This window comes from Biomphalaria glabrata, chromosome 16, assembly GCF_947242115.1.
Source record: "Biomphalaria glabrata chromosome 16, xgBioGlab47.1, whole genome shotgun sequence".
Taxonomy (NCBI): domain Eukaryota; kingdom Metazoa; phylum Mollusca; class Gastropoda; family Planorbidae; genus Biomphalaria; species Biomphalaria glabrata.
Genome location: NC_074726.1, coordinates 25,965,325 through 25,980,852, shown reverse-complemented (window position 1 = coordinate 25,980,852; position 15,528 = coordinate 25,965,325). Strand labels below are relative to the sequence as shown.

The 15,528-nt window shown below is 37.0% G+C and overlaps 2 protein-coding genes across 6 annotated transcripts in view; one reads left to right on the top strand and one right to left on the bottom strand.

Moving 5' to 3' along the window:
• The window catches only part of LOC106077092 (dual specificity calcium/calmodulin-dependent 3',5'-cyclic nucleotide phosphodiesterase 1C-like), a 641,611-nt gene that overhangs the window by 382,392 nt on the left and 243,691 nt on the right, over window positions 1-15,528 (bottom strand). The gene's annotated exons all lie outside the window — the stretch shown is intronic.
• LOC106058089 (putative ankyrin repeat protein RF_0381) lies at window positions 4,596-10,665 on the top strand. The gene is made up of 4 exons (XM_056013485.1): window positions 4,596-4,730; window positions 6,326-7,512; window positions 8,148-8,406; window positions 9,725-10,665. Exons 2-4 carry the CDS (start codon window positions 6,444-6,446, stop codon window positions 9,951-9,953), a joined length of 1,557 nt encoding a protein of 518 aa, XP_055869460.1. The 5' UTR covers window positions 4,596-4,730; window positions 6,326-6,443; the 3' UTR covers window positions 9,954-10,665.

The following is a 15,528-nucleotide window of genomic DNA, read 5'->3' as shown; positions in this document are numbered from 1 at the left end:
TGATACAAGTATACTCTACTCCAGAACAATCAACACAATATCAGATATCCCTGACCCCCAACACCCTATTTCTGAAAAACTACATGAGCATTATACAGGTATATGAAAATCAAACTAGATAATTCTCTACCCTTAAGTCCATTATTTTTCTAAATGTTAATTCCAAGTGATTAGGATCAAACACCTTATTATTATGTAGACATTTGAGCCAGATAGCCCAAAAAAGATTCCTGTATTCGGTAACAATAATCAAGTTAAAGTTATGTATCATTTTATTTTTTAGTTTTGGCAGCTTGTTTAAAATAATAGACAAGTAACAAACACTGAACAACACGAGGTTAATGTAATATATTTAAAATAACATAACTTAATAGATTTAGAGTTGGTCTACTTGTTTGTGTATATTTCCTTTTTTTCCCCATGTTTCAGAATTTCAAATTATTACTTTCTAGCCATAGCATCCCGACGTAAATAAAGCGTCGGGTAAGAATCGAACCCGGAACCATCGATAAGACAGTCCAGAGGCGAAACCACACGACCACTTTTATGTATTTTAATAACTAGCAAAATTAAAGTTTCTTGTTCAGAGTTGGCAATCTATTAGGGCATAAGATGTGAACGGCATCCGAATTTACGGCCGAGGGCTAGCGAGGGTGTCATCTAGCCAGCACAGCTACCAACCGCCTTTGCCTTTTCCAACTAATGATAGGTACCCATTAGGGTTGGGTAGATTCAGGGGGCGACCTAAATATCAAGAAGTTCAAAATTCGTGAATTCACCGAGATTCGAGCTTCAGCCTCTCGTTTAATAAGCGAATAGCTTTGTCACGTTCCCATTTTATGACCTCTCTATATAAATATAAATATAAATATAAATAAATAAAAATAAAAATAAAAAAATATAAATATAAATATAAATATAAATATAAATATAAATATAAATATAAATATAAATATAAATATAAATATAAATATAAATATAAATATAAATATAAATATAAATATAAATATAAATATACTGTTTCTTTCATTCTCTTATAATACCTAGCATCACAAATTTCGATAAATCATTTTGTTTATGGGTAAGCTTGAAATTCTTAAGTTCCTCTCTATGTGGGATTATGTCACCCAGGGAGTTTATGGCCTTGTTGTTAACATTTGGTTCAGAAGTAAGCAATATCACACACACATTCGGACACACACACCACACACACCACACACACATAAGAACTGATAGAATTAGGATTCCAAAAGGTAAAGTACGACTTTCTATTTGATTTATAGCCGATCTGAACACAAGGGTGACTCCTTCCAACAAGTCTTCAAGATAGACATTGAGATGGGCTTTACAAAATTGATTCTATGTAGATCGATGAGCCAGTCATTAGTGGACGTTAATTTTGTAACAATTTGCAATTAACAATGGGTGGGAAGCGTGGTCGAGAGGCTAAGTACGCTTGAACTTGTCTTGGCTACCTATGAAGGGGGCTCGAGGTTCGACACCCGACTCGAGCAGAGTTGTGTTTACTGAGCGCCTAAAGGCAGCACAGAAAACCCAGATACCCTCCTCCCCCACATAAATGAGATAGGGCCATAGCGCTCTGAGCATGCTATTAGCATGAAAGTAGCGCTATTAATATATATATATATATATATATATATATATATATATATATATATATGTAGAGAGAGAGAGAGAGAGAGAGAGAGAGAGAGAGAGAGAGAGAGAGATATTAGGGGTGCACCGGATAGTACTTTTTTATATCCGGCCGGAGCCGTATATGACCGAATAGTAAAATTTGATATTCGGCCGGGGCCGGAGCCGGAGCCGAATACCTAAGTGTCATGTAAATAGCCAAACATTTTACGAAACTGTTAAATAACATACCTATATTTGTTGGTATTATTTGTTTTCCTTTCATATACCTTATTGTTTTAAACTCTGTTACTGATTGATTTATTAAAGCTTAACAGTATTTATAAACAAAATTAAGTCTGTGTGGCATAAGCGTGCCTGTGTGTATGTACGAGGCCACCAACTATAAAGGCTGTGTGTTGGAGGGTCAATGTAAAATATGTTAGTATATATTTAACTAGTTACTAATCATCTGGCTTGTATGGTAGTTGGATGTATGTGTTCAAGAATTTCTGACCAACAACTGGTCACAGACTTGTAATTTGAAGTCCAAAGACTGCTTCTGGTTCTGACTTCAAGGGCATAATACTGATAGCTGTTAGTTAATTGTTGGAATCTGAAGCGTAGTAGGTCATATATTTATTAATCCGTTTGCAGCAAACGATATTTTATTAACAGCAGGAACATCTATTATACCTACTCATAGCCTGAGACTTAAATGTTGCGAAGCATAGATTTAACTGTAGTCTGTAGGCCTACTATTGATATCTATGTTTAGATCTACTGTTATATAGATCTAAGAGAATTAGGAAAACCAACTATAGAAGAAAAAAAATCACCCACACCCTCCTTACCAAAAAAAAAACCATAAATAGACTCTGTGTCCGACTGATAGTAACAACCTTGGTCATATAGATGTAGTGAGCCTACACATGTAGTCCTAGTGTAGTGTGTATAGATGATGGTGTTGACCTTCACGCGTTTTTTTTTTACTTGGGCATACGCAATAGTGTTTAGTGTGAAGGCAAAAAAAGATAACACATTGGCATGGTCAGTCAAGCATATAGATAACTCATATCTGTACCTTAAGTTACAGAGGTCAAGTGTTTCTTAACATTCCAGCATATTTTTTCTTTGTTTGCTAGATCTAATTGTGGTACTTTAGATCAATTTATTGTCTGCGATGTGAAATTTTACTGTTAGGTTTTCCTTTATATATTAAGTCAATAGAATTAAACAATGAAATATATATAAAAAGCTATAAAATTAATTTTGAACGAAGAAGCGTGACGAACATTGGGTGTACTTTCACGTGCAGGGGCGATTGATTCCTAAATCCTTATTATGAGTGTTCTTCTTCAAAAGAAGTTAGACATTGGGACATAATTAAGAATTGAAGTCATTCACCAAAAACGAACGGTCACGTGATGAGCATCGATAAAGCAACGAAAGAAGCGGTCACGTGATAAACATAGTTGATTCCGCATTAGATCGTAAGTTGTATAGAAAGGTTAGGGAAGCACATGACCTAATGTTGTTTGTTTACGATTGGTGTAGAAAGGTTTCGTAAATATTTGTGGAAAGTTTCAACTTGATTCGAGAATGGGTGTTGGGTAAAGAACGTTTACAATTACCTAAGGGGACAAAACTCCAAATATTTATTCATATATCTTAGTTAATACTAAAGCATTAATTTCTAACAAAATAAATAATTACCAATAATTCATTGTCCAATTGGTTACATTTTAATAGATTCATGGTTTGTTAGGTAAAATAAATAATTGTGTAAAGTTTCAACTTGTTACGAGAATTGCTTTGGGAAAAATACCATGTTTATATTTTTTTACTAGATTAAGAAGCAGAAAGAGTTACTATAAGCTTTGTAATAAGTCTAAGTAGCAAAATAACAAGGTTACAAAGACAGAAACATAAACTCAAAATCAGCCCCTGAAGCGGTCCACCCAGGCAGGAAAAAGGCAGGTTTCAATATTTTCAGAAGAATATAGGTATTAAATTCTATCAGAAGTGATCCAACCAGGCAGGTAAAAAGGCAGGTTTCAATATTTTCAGATAGAATATCAGAATGAAATTCTATCAAAGGCAAATGACAGAGAAGAATGGGGAAAGAAGGTTGACAGATCCTGTGTGGTGCCCCAAAGGTCCAGCAGACCAAGGGATAGGTGAAAGTGAATGTGAAGTTAGGTGTGAACCTGGCCTAACTGATTGTCTTATAATGAGTATCATATTGATCTAATTGTTTTGTAAAGGGTCAATCTCTTATTCAAAGCCTTAAGAACAAAACATTTCCGTAAAAAAATAATAATAATTTCTTTGGCTCTGTGTCTGCGCACTGCAGTTCACGCAATAATAAGAAAAGTAGAAGCCCCGATGTGCCCCGTCTAGTCATAACATTAGCTAGTTGTGCTCTTCCAGGTCACCAGTGAATTTCAATTCTTTCAGTCCTGTGCATCTCATTGATGGAAGCAATGTCAATCCGCAGCCATTTGTCTTCCACTAGCTCAGTGGTCTGCAATGACACTTCTGTAGTCAATGAAAACTGTAATAGGCAAAGACCGTTTCTCAAGACCACAGAGTTCTTCTATTACAGTTCTGTAAAAGATGGCAGATTCTAGGCCTTCTTGCAAGCCTAATATCTCAGCAGCTCTGGTAGATCTCACTACCCTTTTGATCTTCGAGGCTCGCCAAAAAATTGGTCAACAATGCCCGTCTCTCTCTCTCTCTCTAATCCACACAACATGGGCACTAGTACTTCCTGTACCACCACTAAGATTACCCAAGGCGGCATCGCAGAACGGAAGCAGTTCCCAGTCATCTTCGGGTTTTTCCATTTAGATCTCCATACCTATTGTAATTAGTGTTGACATTGTTTATATGAGTATTTTGATTGATTCCCCCTTGACTAAGGAAGTGAATGTTGGAATGTTATGTGTCATGCGTGTTGACACAGTGTGTAAATAAATCCACTCATGATTCTGGCGTTATGGTTATCAACTGTAGCGTTTATAGTTAACATTCTGTTCTGAAGTGTCTATACATTTAGTGATTTTTTCCGAATGGTGTTACTCTAGTCCAATGTGAGTTTTCGTTTGTTATAAATCTCACGTCTTTATTTTTAGGTCTGTTCCAGTTTATTTGTTTTCTTAAATCAAATGTCACAAAACCAAGTTTAAATAACATTTTAATTATATGCTCTTGTGTGATTCATAAAAATTTGTTGCATACAAACAAATATGTCACTAGTAGAGTCGCTAAGCATAAATAACATTTACACTTAATAAAAACTAAAGTCTCTCTCTCTCTCTTTTTTTTCCTATCTCTTTTTTTCTCTTTCTCTTTTTTTCTCAATTTCTCTCTTTCTCTTTTTTTTTCTCTCTATCTCTTTTTTCTCTTTTTTTTCTCTCTATCTCTCTCTTTTCTCTATCTCTACTCTTTTTTTCCTCTCTCTATCTCTTTTTTTCCTCTCTCTATATCTTTTTTTCCTCTCTCTATCTCTTTTTTTCCTCTCTCTATCTCTTTTTTTCCTCTCTCTCTATCTCTTTTTTTCCTCTCTCTATCTTTTTTTTACTCTCTCTATCTCTTATTTTCCTCTCTATCTCTTTTTTTTCCTCTCTCTATCTCTTTTTTTCCTCTCTCTATCTCTTTTTTCCTCTCTATCTCTTTTTTTCCTCTCTCTATCTCTTTTTTTCCTCTCTCTCTTTTTTCCTCTCTATCTCTTTTTTTACTCTCTCTATCTCTTTTTTTCTTCTCTCTATCTCTTTTTTCCTCTCTATCTCTTTTTTTTCTTTCTCTCTTTTTGATACGATCTTTGTACGTGATAAATATGATCTTCCTGTAGTATCTCTATTCCATCGCTAGGATTCTCCTCCCTAGCTCTGCAGTCAGCGTCCAAGCTTCGCAAGCTTATAAGAATGTGGCCATGACCAAGGAGCGCCTCAGTCTGATTTTGGCGTCCAGGTCTATGCCTTTTGTCTTTCCATAGTGTTTTGAGTTTTGCAAGTACTGCTGTGGACTGTGCTCTACAACGTACATAAAGACAGACCGGTTCAAAGAATCGAAATGAGCGCGTGGAAATGAAGTCCGATTATTTGAAATCGACTACAAAGACCACTCGATAATATACAATTATACATCTCTTTTTTACAAAGCCTATGTTAACTCTGTCTGTCTGTCTGTCTATTTGCTTGTTTAACGTTTTGAACTCGTTCTTTCTCCCACACCCCTTCTCGAATCAAGTCGAATCCTTGAACAATTATTCATTAGCACACACAAGACAAGAATCAATAGTATTAATAAACAGACAATTTGTGAATTAATTACTGTTACATAAGTATCTTGTTTCATACCAACAATGAAAATTAATACGATGGTATTCATTGATATGGCTAAATTTTTAAGGTGTTGTCTCCCTTTGATAATTGTTAACACTCTAGTTCTTCCACACTTATTATTGGATCAAGATGCTAATAAAAAAAAATACTTATTGTATCAAACAAAACACGAATCAACAAACAAATTAACCAATAATTCAATTAACTATTGTTAGTTATTTATTTTGTTTTATACCGAAAAAGGGAAATAACTTATACAGTGTTGAAAGTTGTAAGAGAGGAGTTCTTCCCCTTAAATAAGCCTTGAATGCCTTTTTATATTTTTCTTGTTTTATTTCCAGGCTTCAGTTCTCTTGCTATTAAATGATCAGAGATATGAGAAATCTAACTCACTATAAAGAGTTTACTTAACGATGGTTCGCATCTGTCTGAGAAGGAGATCTCACTACCGCCCTGTCAATGCGGACATCTGGTGCTGACATCAACATGACCAATGACCCTGGTGAGAACGCTGTTTCAGTGGCTATTTCATGTGGTCATCACGAGATGGTGGACATGCCGCCTCTAAGACGTGCCCATCTTAATACTAAATCTCTCGTAAGCTTTGCAGCGGAAGGTAGGCTTGATGACGTAGAGAAACTATTACGTCAGGGTTGTGACGTCAACATGCACGATTCCACTGGAGATTCTCCTCTGATGGCTGCAGCAAGAAACGGACACCTGAGTGTCGTCAAAGTGTTGCGTTCTTCAGGAGCGGAGTTGAACTTTACAAATAAGGAGGGCTCAACTCCACTGATAGCCGCCACTGAAAATGGAAATATGGACACTGTCGAATATTTGGTAAAAAATGGAAGTATAGTCAACGCTAGTAGAGCCGATGGTTGGACGGCGGTGTTTGTCGCTACAGAGAAAAGCCGTGGCGATATTGTCGAACTTCTTTGTCGCTACTCTGCTGATGTCAACGTGGTCTGCGATTTCGGGTACACCCCCCTCTTTGTGGCCGTCTTGAACAACGACCTTCCCATGATCGAACTTTTAATGCAACAGGGATGCGACACGAGGACCGTGGACTCGATGGGCCTCACGGCCTTGATGCGCGCCTCCTTTCGTGGTCTGTTGGGCGTGGTTCAGGTATTCTGTGTCCGTCAGGTCAATGTCAACGTCCAGAACCCGAAGAACGGGCGCACGGCTCTACACTACGCCGTAATCAAAAACAATCTCGAAGTCGTTCGTTGTCTCGTGGAAGCTCAAGCCTGCGTGAATGTGATAGACAGGACGAACAAGACACCTCTCAATTACGCCATCTCCCAGGAGGTTTACAAAGTGCTCCTCCAACACGGAGCCTACGTGAGCCAGGACTCTTGGGGCTCGTCTCGGAGACAGTCCATCAGTTCCTGCCTATCACTCTCAAGTGGTTGGTCGAAGACTACCACCGCCAGCTCGGTTAAGAGTTTTGAAACATTCGTTAAGGATGAAAATAATCTGATGGAGACAGTTTACAGTAATGTGTTGACAACAGTGACTGAAGGTAATAATTTCTATTACCGTAATTTTTTAAAAATTAGATACTAAAAAAAATATATACTAAAAACAAAAACTATGTAGATTTGACATTCATTGTTTAAGAAGCAAAGTGTTAGTGATACAGTAATAACTAGGAGGAGTGGTGGCTGAGGGATAAAAACTTGGCTTCCAAGTGGATGGATCTGGGTTCGATTCTCGATGAAAACTGGGCTTTTTAATTACGAGACTTTACGGATATCCAGGGTTGTCCCAACTCTAATGGGTACTTGGTATATATTGAGGAAGAAAGGGCGGTCAGTGACACCCTCACCTTTGGTCATAGTAACAGATATTTACATTATCTGCCTTATGGATCGTAAGGTCTGAAAGGGGAACTTTCCTTTTTTTTTTTACACCGCTAACTAGTAACCAAAATTGAACTGACCAATTCTCTTATTCATCAAGCTAACAGGAGATGATTATGAAAGAATTATACATGGGTATGTAGTATGTATTAACAATTTGTAAAATCGCAGCGTTTAATCTCATAAACGCATTCCAAGTGTGTGCAAGTTCATTTTATTATGATCTTGTTTGTAGATATATAATACTTTCATAACTTTATTTGTGAGAAACCTTTAACTGTAAATATTCTGCCAGGGCCGGCGTCTGTACTGCTGAAAGACCCGGAAGTGTACATGCTAAAAGGTGACCATGACGTGTCAGCAGACGAAGAGCCACCCTTGACAATCGATGACCTCCCAAGGCAGACAAAGTCACTAGAGGATGTGGTAGTGGACAGTCATGGACTCAGCGGCTACCTACAACGCTGTGCAGAGCACTACGTGGATACTCATGTGGCCGGAGTCAGCCGTTCGACGGCCACCGACAGAGTGGAAGTTTATAGAAAAAACGATGGGTAACGGTTGACATATTAGTAATTATATGTAATAATTAGGTTATGTTCGCTTTGCATAAACAGGATTGTAAGGTTAAAAGTTTTAGTTTTTTTTTCCAATTTTCTATACATTAAAATAGAAGATCTATATTTTACGCCTGCAGCTTAAGATTACCTGGTTGTAGCGTCTCAGTCTCTAAGCTCCAGCTTTGGACAGCTAGTCAAAATAAATCTTCCAGACAGCTAGTTAAAATAAATCTTCCAGACAGCTAGTTAAAATAAATCTTCCAGACAGCTAGTTAAAATAAATCTTCCAGACAGCTAGTTAAAATAAATCTTCCAGACAGCTAGTTAAAATAAATCTTCCAGACAGCTAGTTAAAATAAATCTTCCAGACAGCTAGTTAAAATAAATCTTCCAGACAGCTAGTTAAAATAAATCTTCCAGACAGCTAGTTAAAATAAATCTTCCAGACAGCTAGTTAAAATAAATCTTCCAGACAGCTAGTCCAACTAAACCTTCCAGACAGCTAGTCCAACAAAACCTTCCAGACAGCTAGTCCAACTAAACCTTCCAGACAGCTAGTCCAACTAAACCTTCCAGACAGCTAGTCCAATTAAACCTTCCAGACAGCTAGTCCAACAAAACCTTCCAGACAGCTAGTCCAACAAAACCTTCCAGACAGCTAGTCCAATTAAACCTTCCAGACAGCTAGTCCAACTAAACCTTCCAGGCAGCTAGTCCAATTAAACCTTCCAGACAGCTAGTCCAACTAAACCTTCCAGACAGCTAGTCCAACTAAACCTTCCAGACAGCTAGTCCAACTAAACCTTCCAGACAGCTAGTCCAACTAAACCTTCCAGACAGCTAGTCCAACTAAACCTTCCCCTATTTTGAATGCTGAAGGCTGAATTTAGAATCTAGTTGATAAAATGTTAACTCCTATTTAAAATACCTTGAACATATATGTAAGATTTATAAAGGACTTGATTTTCTTCAAGTCGAAAGTTGCAATAAAAATAAACCAGCACTCGTGGGGAAAAAAAACTTTTTTTACGGCCTCACAATTATAAACACGACCACATTGAAAAAAAACCAACTATCTATAGACTTCGTAAAGCTTCAGGGAGTTACGAAAAATTAAATGTGTCTTGTGGATTCTTCTATATTTAAGTTTTGGATATTCCCGTTTTAATGTTTCTTATTATGTATTTGTCATGTAGCGTATGAGACAGAATCAACATAATTTATTTCAAAAAATGTTCTGCATTCAGTTGTAGGGTGGGCATTTGTTGAAAATGTCAATTTATTATGTTTTTTTTTGTGTGTTTTTGTTTAGAATGACCAACTACATAACACAGAACATCAGTATCAACATTGAGCATGCCACCTACGTACAGACGGCAGAGAGTAGTCGTATTATTATCAAAGACAACCACAATGACGTCGCGGTCACGGGTTGGGGAACCCACATGTGTAGGCGGCTCCCAGCAGACTCTGCTAGCGATGGTCTACAGGGGTACAACGATGATCTGGTTGATACTTTCAGCCTTTACTCATCTGGATGAAGTACACCAATGATTGATCAGTGACTGAGCTGTTAACAGTTCATGCAGAGATGACTTAAGTGAAAGTTTGCTATCATGATGATTTTTTGTTACAGTTACTTAATTTGTGTAAACTGGCATCCTGAAACAGATGGTACCACTGTTATGGAGTGTATGTATGTGTTCATTGGCAGATGTAATCTGATGCAATTGCATATAAGAAGTTACATACTATTGCATGAGTTGCTTCAGTGACGTAACTAGGGATTCTGGGGCCATTGAGCCATATTTCTCAAGAGTGCATTTCCAAGATCACAAGACATAATACAGACAACACACAATGTTCACGTGTCGCTCAGGTGTAAGCGATGACGAGGTCCTCAAACTTCCGGTCATTGGGCCACCATGCAGCTTGCTAGGATACCGAACCACGTGCTGAAGATTCGAATATTCCGAATGTGTTTTGTTCATCGCGAACTTGTTCTAATGGACCCAGGACACATGTGACCTTGTAGTATGATAAGGTCATAAGACCAGTGACTTCTGCTGTACCGGCAAGTTAGTCCAGGGGTACTTCGTGGTCCCAAATTATATTACCCAGGCTATTAATAACAGCCTCTAGATCTGGGGTTCTCAACCTGTGGGTCGCGACCCCTTTGGGGGTCGATTGACGATTTGCCAGGGGTCGCCTAAGACCATCGAAAATAAGGATTGATTATGTCTATTCTTCTATTGCTGTGTGTGTGTGGGCGGGGGGGGGGGGGTCGAGGCAGAGTGGGGGATGGTAAAAAGGGGTCGCCGAGCCTAAAAGGTTGAGAACCGCTGCTCTAGATTTATAACTTTCTGAGACATACAAATAATAAGAATAAAAGTCTCAGTTACAAACAATAATAAGGAATGTTGATAGAATGTTACGTACCTTTTAAGTAACTCACATAATATTGTAGATTATGTCAGGAGTGTTTTTCAGGCTCATCTTGGATCTGATTTACATGCCCGGGCTCCCCCCATGATCAGTACAAAGTACAAACAAATATTAATAGTATGTACAAGTCAACTACAAGATATACATATTTACAAATGAACTAGTGCACACCTTAATTTCATTGCCACAGTCAATCGGGGCTCGCAACGCCCACATCCAACGACATGTACAATAGTCAACGACAATAGCACAGCCTACAAATCAGACTCGACTCCTGCAGAGTCCCAAGCCTGCGTCCCCAATACTGGGGCAAGATAACCACTTAGAGAACTCCATCTCAAGGCAAAACAAGAGAGCCATGACATCAATATAGCGCATCCTTAGAAACTAAAAACTAACAAAACCTTATGGTGCGCAAAAGAAAATACCAAGCAAGATGTGTAGGACGGATTACCTCCCCCCCCCCTTTTTTTTCTTTTTATAGATATATTGTATATAGTAGGAAAAGTTATGCCCATTCATAAGGGACACTACTCTGTCAAACGAGATACCGTATTACAGGGGTTCTCAACCTATGGATCGCGACCCCCTTGGGCTGTCGATTGACCATTTGCCAGGGGTCTCTTAAGAAAATCGAAAATATGGATTGTTATTGCCTACTCTTCTATTTCTGTATGTGTGTGTCGGGGGGGGGGGTCGTAAAAAGGGGTCGCCGAGCTTAAAAGGTTGAGAACCGCTGCCTTATTATAAAGATACTTATTTGTTTATATTATGAAAGTGTTGTTATTTCATTTTAATTTTCTAACGAAGGAGTTTTTTTTTAGAAGCATTAAAATAAGTAAATTAAAATAAATGAATGCGGAAATAAAGGCTGTTTTCTCATAGGCCAAGAAAAGAAAAGAAAAGAATGAAAAATCAAAATAGTAGGACAGGTACAGGTCATAACAATCAAATGACCGCCATCACTGAGGTACTCTACTTTCTCAACTCAATAAAAAAAAAATATGGCTTTAATAAATTTAGTAAATTTATTGTTGTGCTCTGACCTTGTTACTCATTAGGAGTGTACCACTGTAATGGGAGTTTTTCTAAAACGAGATAAGTAGCTTTTTTTTTTTTTAGTTGTTTATTGTAGTTACCATAAAGTCAATTGAAAACCTATCTCAAATTTCGAAATTACTTACAATGATTTAAAGATGTATCTTCTTCTTCTTATATAATACAGACGTTACTTCAAAAAAGAAGATGATTGCGTCCTACGCGTCATGCATTTAGTCATGCATATTATCAATGACTTAAATTCTGCCAAGTCACTGGTTTTCCTGGCTAGCTCAGGCAACCCATTCCATGCTCTAATAGCACTAGGGAAGAAGGAGTATTTGTACAAATTTGTCCTAGCATATGGGATGAGGAATGTGCCTTTATCTTTGTGTCTTTCAGAGTATTTTATTAAATTTTGTTTTTGTATTTGAAGATTATGGTTCAGTGTTATATGTATGATTGCTACTTTACTTTTGAGCCTTCTGTCCTGAAGGCTTTCTAAATTTAGTGATTTTACTAAAGGTGTTACTCTAGTCAAATGTGAATATTCGTTTGTTATGAATCGCACTGCTCTATTTTGTATCTGTTCCAGTTTCTTAATGTTTTCTTGAGTTGAGGGGTCCCAAACGGAGGATGCATATTCTATTATTGGCCTAACCAAGGTTAAATAACATTTTAGTTTTATGTTCTTATTTGATTAATAGAAATTTCTTTTAATAAATCCTAATGCTTTGTTTGATTTTTTTGTAGTTTCATCTTTTTATATCTTTATATAACCAGATTCTTTCTTGTCATACTATCAAGCGTTGGTTTATTGTTTTGTTATAATATTAATTTGTGTATCTCAAATGGTAAATATATATCATAATATTAAAAAAGCAATACAAAATAAACAATTTAGCAAAACCAAATTCTAGTTATCCAATACAGCAAGTGCACATTGCCTGCATATTACTATTAATACAACGATTATGATTATTATTATTAAGATAATTAATAACATGTTTGAATTGAATGAAACACTATAATGACAATTGGAGAGTTGCATTCCTTATCGTAACTATAAAACTAGAGTAATAGGATTTATTCAGGGGTTCTCAGCCTGTGGGTCGCGACCCCTTTGGGGTCGAATGACCATTTGCCAGAGGTTGCCTTGGACCATCCGAAAATTGGGAGGGGGTGTCAATTTAAAGCGAAAGTTTTTTTGTTTTTTGTTCCTTATGTATTGTAACAAGCATATGTATACCATAGTGCATAAAGATTTAAGAATGTACGTTAACAATGGGATATTACTCAAATAACATTTTTTACGAAACACAAAATTGAAACGACCGTCATCTTGCCACCTGACTATCTTTACCTGTATTCCACCCTCCCCTTTATACTTGAATTGTTCTTTGTTCTCTTCTGTCACTATCTATTTCATTACCTGAAATTTGCTATCTGTGTGTTCTCTCTGTCTCTCACAGACCCCCTGCCCCTGTTCCTTCTTTGTTACTAGGAGAATCTCTCTTAGATTGACTAAACTGTGTGTGACTGTAGACAGAGTGCGCGTGTCTATATGGACTGTGTGTGTGTGTGTGTACATGTATCGTGCTGTGCAGTGTATTGTGTGTCTGTGTTATTAGGTAGTTATATTTAATTATGGTATTCACACTTATTGTTTATTTCAGTAAAAAATGTTTTTCTCGGGTCATTTTGTACAGTCAGTCATTTCATCGTCAATATTTTCTTTTTTTTTTTTACGATCTCTTTGCCTCTTTTATCTTTTCCTCTCACTTTCTTTCTCTTTCTCCCATTTTCACTCTTTCTCTCATTTTCTTTCTTTCTCTCTCTTTCTCCTTTTCTCTCACTTTCTCTCTTTCTCTCACTTTCTCTCATTGTCTCTCTTTCTCTCACTTTCTTTCTTTCTCTTTCTTTCTTCTTTTCTCCCATTTTCTCTCTTTCTCTTACTTTCATTTTCTCTCAATTTCTTTCTCTTTCTCACATTTTCTCTCTTTCTCTCATTTTTTCTCTTTTGCTCTCACTTTCTTTCTTTCTCTTTCTCCCATTTTCTCTCTTTCTCTCATTTTCTCTTACTTTCATTTCCTCTCTTTCTCTCACTTTCTTTCTTTCTCTTTCTCTCATTTTCTCTTACTTTCTCTCATTTCCTCTCTTTCTCTCACTTTCTTTCTTTCTCTTTCTCTCATTTCCTCTCTTTCTCTCATTTTCTCAATTTCTCTCACTTTCTCTCGCTGTCTCTGCCACTCTTTTTCCATCTCTTTTTCTCTCTGTTCTTTCTTTCCATTTTTCTCTGTTATTCTCTCTCTTTCTCTCTTTCTCTCTCTCTTTTCTCTTTCCTTCTATATCTCCCTTTCTCCACCTCACAGCCAAAGCCTTATCAAAAAGAAAACGTTTTGCTAAATAGAAATGAGATCGATACCTTCAGTGTCAACTCTGTAGAAAAACAAAATATGTCCGGTATCGTCACGAGAGTTTATGGAGAGAGAGGATCGCCCTTCTGCCCTTCAAACTCTTCACGCTGAGGATCGAGCCGAGAGGTGGGCGCAATCGATACCTGAGTGTGGTGTGAAGTAGTTTTTAATGAGCCTTGGTATCGAGTACTTCGACTTTAACACTAAGTTTAAAAAAAAAATAAAATAAAGAGAAGCAACAAAAGTTGATGAGAGAATGGGGTGGGACGGAAGAAGTGGTATCGATTCTTTCATCAGGCAACAATGTTGTCTCCCGAAGGGTTGATGTTACACCCTTGACCTGTAACACCCTTGACCTTTTCAACAAATTTGACATTTTCTGTCAATTAAAAAAAACACATTCCATATAAACAGAAATAACAAAGAAATAATAACAAAAAACGAGCCTGGTACTTGTATGACTATCAAAAGAACAGAAACATAAAAAAATACTTTAAAAAAAAAAAGCTTTAACCAAGTGTAATTGTATCAATTAGTTTGGATTAGTCATATTATTAAATATGTAATTGAATTTTACCAACGACAATGAATGTGTGCGATTAGAAATATTTTTACCAATTGTTTTTTGTTTAAGTTTTGTCAATACGCTAGGGTTAGGACTAGGGTTAGGGTTATCACTTATCTGGACCTGTTGGGAAAAATCGGGTTGGAGGGAAAAGAAAGTGATATCTGGGTGAATTTTACCAAAATCACTTTTTAAATAACTAATTCAAAAAAAGTGGGGAGAGGGGGGGAGGAACGACCTGAATTCGAACTCAAGGCCCAACCCTCCAAGAGCCATCTTAACCACTTTCAAGCGGCTACACATAAAGGGGACTATTTCAGCTCATACCACTAGGTTTAGTCAAGTACCATTTCTTTCCCTTGTTCGAGATACGAAACAAAATGATCAATAGTTAATTAACTAATTGGTTATTTTTTTTTAAATTGATTCTTCTGTTGTCAGGTAAAACAAATAGTTGTGCAAATTTACAACTTGATCCGAGATTGGGTGTGGGAGAACCCTTTTACCGGCAGACAGAGTTGATATAAGTTTTTGTAATAAATAGCATGTTTTGGCGGACGGACTTCAGTAGCTTTAATATCCGTGTGTGTGTGTATGTGTGAGAGGAGGGGAGGGCTTGAGGTTTTATCTATTTATAGATGAGAGCTGTTC

Coding starts and splice junctions, on each gene's coding strand:
- LOC106058089 (XM_056013485.1), top strand. CDS start 6,444: ATGCGGACATCTGGTGCTGACATCAACATGACCAATGACCCTGGTGAG. Junction 7,513..8,147: donor GTTGACAACAGTGACTGAAG/GTAATAATTTCT, acceptor ATATTCTGCCAG/GGCCGGCGTCTGTACTGCTG. Junction 8,407..9,724: donor GTTTATAGAAAAAACGATGG/GTAACGGTTGAC, acceptor GTTTTTGTTTAG/AATGACCAACTACATAACAC.